The 6000-nt window shown below is 34.1% G+C and overlaps 1 protein-coding gene across 1 annotated transcript; it reads right to left on the bottom strand.

Annotated features, from left to right (window-relative positions):
* Positions 1-2606: 2606 nt before the first annotated feature.
* LOC106337772 (transcription factor bHLH61) lies at positions 2607-4454 on the bottom strand. Its single transcript, XM_013776896.1, has 4 exons — positions 4109-4454; positions 3589-3720; positions 3316-3486; positions 2607-2915 (listed from the first exon to the last, which is right to left on the bottom strand). Exons 1-4 carry the CDS (start codon positions 4184-4186, stop codon positions 2817-2819), a joined length of 480 nt encoding a protein of 159 aa, XP_013632350.1. The 5' UTR covers positions 4187-4454; the 3' UTR covers positions 2607-2816.
* Between the last annotated feature and the right edge of the window lie 1546 nt (positions 4455-6000).

Raw genomic sequence — 6000 nt, 5'->3', positions numbered from 1 at the left:
ATTTCATAAAAACTAAAACTATTGGTCTACATATTTAACTCTTCTTACCGACAATCTTTAATGGACGGCAGCGATCGTAGATGATAGGTTTGAAGTTGGAAGATGGACAGAGGTTTGATCATCTCCAGGCTCTTGCAAACACAAACTTAGAACCCCCGGTATAGTTTTATATATCACAGTCAAATTTCTCCAACACCGTACATTCATATTAGCTACTGATTTTTTTTTTTTTTTGACATCTATTAGCTACTGATTCTTAATTCCATTTGTTAACTTTCAGATGTTGTTGGCCAAAAACGTTTTCTGCTAGACACTAACCTCAAAAACGACTCAACAACGACTCGGCTTATGGTATGTTTTATTCTCATTGACCCAAGCCCGCTTTCACATAGTTCTCATGTTTTTATCCATTTGCTCTTGCTTTAAGAAAACTTATATAATCTCATACACCAGTACAGTGGTCGTATACTTGCTTTGTGTGACTGACGATGATGCGGCCCCTTTAGGGGTCTTATGAACTCAGATGATATAACCCAGTTTGTCATGGTGGTCACCACGGCCAGTCCAAAAAATATTTAGGGATAGTCATCTATTTTTTCTCAAGAAACATGTTGATGCTAAAAATTTTATGCTGAATATAGTACTTTCATGCATATATCTAACAGAATAACATCATCTAATATAACACACACGTACAACTGTGTTTCAGACTGCCAGCAGCAACAAAACTCTAGACGTGGATTCCCAATCTATACTACCAGCAGCAACTGTTAGCTACACGGTTCATGTGCCCAGGAGAGCCGAAGAAGTTGATGAAGCAATGCCAAGCTTTGAAAACGAAGAAAAGAGGCACGTGAGTGATTGTTTCAAGTCCATCAAACCGTCATCCCCACTTAGCTTATGTGTCAATGAAATAACTATTTTCGTATGTTTTTTCCTACTTTCAACTTTGGTTGTCTTTAATTATCTGCAAACTATCTCCCACCAGGAGAAGAATTACTTGATTTTTAAATAAAGGAGAACGTTGATGGGTCTTTGCATTTCGTGAAAATAAGCATGTCTTTTGCTTCATGCATGAGAACATGTTCAGATAGTTACATGGCATCGACGTTAAACAATGCAACAAAGAAACCAACTAAAATCCAATAGTCACCAAAACAAAACAAAGGTGGGAATTGGGATGCAGACAACTAAATACAAAAAATATATATGTATCAACTGGTCTTCGTTCACAAAGCGTCATACACGTAATCAACAACAAACAGCTGCCTCCCTACTAATTCCACCACCTCCGACCCTCTGCTTTACCAAATAACTGCACGCACCAACACAAGTGTAAGAACAACATAACTAACAACGCTAACACTAAGTAAAACTGAACATCAACAACATACACAAATAACTTCGCGCTTGCGCGGGGCTCGGCCTCTAGTTACCTATGACTCAAATAATACATATAATGACTATACTAACTCATAAACTTTCTTAATTACTGGAATACACAGGGGTGACGAAAATACAAAAAAACCAGGCTTCCTTTTATTATTAACAACATTGCCATTGGATTAATTTAATAGGAAAATGTATAATATTTTCCAAAAACAAAACCCTTTTGTCTAGACTCGTCTTCTTCACACATAGAACCTCCATCTCCCACAACTTCGCAGCAGTTTTGCGTTTCGTCACCTCCTCCCTAAGTCGGCATCGTCCCTGTACATAATGAACCTAACTCCGAAAGAGGAGAATCTCCTTCTGAATTCATCAACCAATACTCTGTTGGGCACAAGGTTTTTTATGCTTCTTATGTGCCTTGCTCATTGCAAGTGCTAAATGACAATGTTTATTATTGCCTCACCTGACGTGGTGTTTGTTTTCCGAATCAAATATTTCAGCTGACAAAGGACAGAAAATACGATTCAGGCAGGTTCTCTGGACTTCTTCTGTCTTCAAGTGGCTCACCTAGATTGGGGTTTTCCAGGAGCCCCAGTAGATTACCTTCTCAAGATGATTTGGACGACCCTGATAAAAAATATTAAATAAATGTTGTATATAAATTTTTTTATTTAAAAGTTTTAGTTCAGTGTGGATTCATTTTTTCATTATCAAATAAAACTATATATACCAAAATACATGTTTCAAATCGATTTCTTTGTTAGATGGGATATTCTCCGGATTGAGCAGTAGCACTAATGTAATATTTTCCTCTTGTAAATTTCAGTATGCTAACGTAAATCAAATTATCACAATTTTGTTTTGTCAACAATCAGATTATCAAACAGCATCATGATTAAGCAAATAGGAAATCGTGGGGAGAACGTGTAGGATGTATGTATTTGTACGTTTTTACATTCCAGTTTTTCTGGAGTTATTTTGCTCACGTGAACAAAAATTGTTTGTCTTCTTCTGTGGTATAGAATAAGCTCTCTAATATCATCTGATCACATCCGAAATAATTTTAGTTTTCTCTAGCAAATTCAAAACAATGCTAAGCGTCTTCGATTTTCTGATATTCTTATTTAAAGAACTAATTTTTAACACACAAAGGAAAATAAGAACAAGTACTTTTAACAGTCTCAGTTGGTATGTATTTGACTATACTTTGAAAATTGAATACGTATTTTTCTATTGCTTAATTGTGTGAGATAAATAGCAGTAACATACAATTGATTTATCTTCATTATCCCCTTTCTAGGAGAAAATTATGGGCTACAAGATGAACAAACGAAGAAAAAAGCAGGATTACTATAGAAATTGTGTTATTATAATTTTGCATAAATAAAATATAATAAAGAGAATTAAAGAAAATGTGGGTCAATCTAGCTGATCTGTAGATCATTGCTTTCACTCCAGCTTCTGATTGCATCTGTCACTGCTTGTTTCACTGCTTCGGAATCCATACCTTCTCCATCTTCATTCTGCAATTAGTAAAGGTGCGTAATCACTAAACAATTTTTATGTTCCAACACTCACATATCGACCTAAAAATTGTTTATATATTTTTTGTATCCGTGTTTGTTGAGATTGCCACCTTCATTTTATAATCTACCATATATTATTTTAAAATTTTCATTAGCAAAAGCACAAACATTCATATTGGTAAGTAAAACCATATGAGATTTCATAACAACATATGACGACACACACTATCGCAACATCAGATCGTCTGTAGTAAGTACTTCATATATTCTTGGCAAAAAAAAAAAAGTACTTCATACAAATACAGTCCGAAACATATATATTGGCAAGTAGTTATAACTATGACATAGAATTGATCGTATATGAATACGTTTCTCTGCTAATTGATTTGTTAATTACCTCGACTCCCGTGGCATGCAAGCTAAAGGAGTCGGTACATGAAACCCTAGCGTCCAGAACGTTAAGCCCAATATCCTCAAAGGCTTCTAATACCGAAACAAGCATGCCTGGTTGATTCTTCCCTGCCAATACGTTTATCATAAAACCCTTTTCTAGGGTTTCCACTGTTACCTATAAATAAATAAAACCTCTTAATGAATCTCTCACATTCACATGCGTACTTATGTGTATATATAATTAATGGTTACAGAGTGTATGTTTGATTGTTTATACCATTGGTATGGTGGGATCCGTGGGCTCGCTTGAAGATTGCCCTGCGGTAGTGTCTCCCTTGAACCTTTCAACTTTCTTCTTAAGCTTTTTGATATATTTAGAAGCATCCATTATGATCGATGTATCGTTTTCCTGTCATTAAAAAGGGCGTGTGACATATATTAGCAGCATATACATCATCCGAAAAACACTATTAGAGGTTACAAAAAAAAATCATCTCCGTTTCATCTATCGATCATGATTGTCATATACATCTTGTTTGCAATAATATGCGTTCTTATATGTGTTTAAAAGAAGATAAAGTAATCACCCAAGAAATAGATATATATCGAAGATCCAAGAGATTCACATACCCAATATCGAAAATGACCTTACGGGACAAAATTGTGACTGAGTGAAAAAAATCAAATATAGATCGAGTAAGACTGAATTCATGTGTTTTGTGTGTGCATGTGCGTTTATCTCCATGGGACACAATAAAAAAGAAGAGAGAGAGAGAGAGGGGGTGAATATTAATTACAGCATGAGAATTAGTGATTGAACGAAGCAATTGAAACTTCTCTTTCAAAGAACCTCTCTTCTTTTCCCTCGGATCCATTCTTCTTGTATGCTTGATATTATAAGCCTCTTCCTTTCGTATTGAGCTTTCTTGGTTGATTTCTACTCTCTTCGATATAGGGGAACTATGTGTGTATATGCAGTATATATATGAGGAGGAAGCAGAGATCTTAGATTAAATTGTATATAGGATCCTTTCCTCTCTCACATGTCTGCCTTAGTCTCTCTTGATCGCTACAAAATATAATATACGGACAACTCCGTTTTGTATCTCGTGAATTACTTGCTTGCCTCTATGTCTCAATATACGATATCCTATTTAATATTCGACCCTATTTTTATTTTGTTTTCTTATATAAATACATATTGTATATTGATTAATTTACGATATGCATTATGAGTATTTTATTTACAATATATATTTATACGATCATGTAAATACGTATAAATATACATATATACGTGTCCGTACCCTTACCTAGCAACGTGAATATTGTAACACTACTTATTGGCGGTGAACTATCGCTGTGATGAAAATACTTTACCATTGCACTATATCTATCTATATTATATACTTTTAACATATTTACGTGTTTTATCTTCTTCTTTGTCTACATACTATTCTAACACCTCCAAGCAAAATCGCGATAATTGATTACAACTATAGCCAGCTTTGAAATTTTGGAAACCGATAAAGATATATAATTACAAAACTCCATTTATATACTTAATGATATGATATATTATTCCAATCCGTGTAATAAGTAATGATATAAAATTGGACTTTATCACGTATATATTTTTTTTTGACTAATCATTCAGCTACAAATTATAATCAAAATAAATGCATTCACCTTTCCTTTGGGACATCAAATTATATTGGGAAAAAGACATAAGCATCTCTCACTTGTGGATGCAATTTCTATTCAATCGCGAATTATAGAGATGCAAAGTACCATTACATCCAATTCGTTATGATCATTGCAACAACAAAATCATTTCAACCTGGGTTGACTAGATTCCCGTTATATATCTATGCACTAGTCTGAATAATGTTAATAGGATACTTGAAGAGAGAATGAAAGTAAAAAAAATGGCAAGAAAGGGAATGATGAGCTCGTGATATATAGGGGAGGAACTAGTATTGTGAAATCAATTTTTCTTTTAAGAAAATAAAAGTTTGGGAGCATCGAAAGAAGTGAAGGAGAGGATAAAAGCAAACAAAAGAATGTTAGTTGTGATTTTGGAATGCCTCCAAACACGCCTCACGGGGATCTTTATGAACACAAACCCACACGTATATATCATCCTCTCTCCTTGTCCTCTCTATCATGTTATTTCTCCCTCTATAGCTATGTATACGTCTTTGTATATGCATGCCGTATATACTACGTATAACATCTCTCTTTTTAATATATATATATATATATATATATATATATATATATCTTTAAATGTGCATCTATGCATATATAGATCATATTTATGAACAAACACCAATGTAAAGTCACCGTCTTTCAAAACACTTATCATTTATAGTTTGATGCCTAACAGTTTGCATTCCCGTTACGTACAGAATGATTTGATGGATCATGGATCAATCTGAAGATTAAAAACGCATCTTTTACGTTAGATCAATATGCTCTACACACTAATGTGTATGTACTAAGTTTTGCATATATGTAAGCGTTTAGATACAAGTACATAAGTTTGGATAGATTAGCATTGATATCGATATAGGGATGTAGAAAATTGTCTATATAGGAGACGGACAAACAAACGTACCCACCAATTCACATGTGTGCCAATTAATCATCACAACAAAACAACACTCTACACACAAGTCCCGTTGCT

Source organism: Brassica oleracea, chromosome C4 (genome assembly GCF_000695525.1).
Source record: "Brassica oleracea var. oleracea cultivar TO1000 chromosome C4, BOL, whole genome shotgun sequence".
NCBI lineage: Eukaryota > Viridiplantae > Streptophyta > Magnoliopsida > Brassicales > Brassicaceae > Brassica > Brassica oleracea.
Note: the sequence above shows the minus strand (reverse complement) of the source record. Positions and strands in the feature narration are given on the sequence as shown.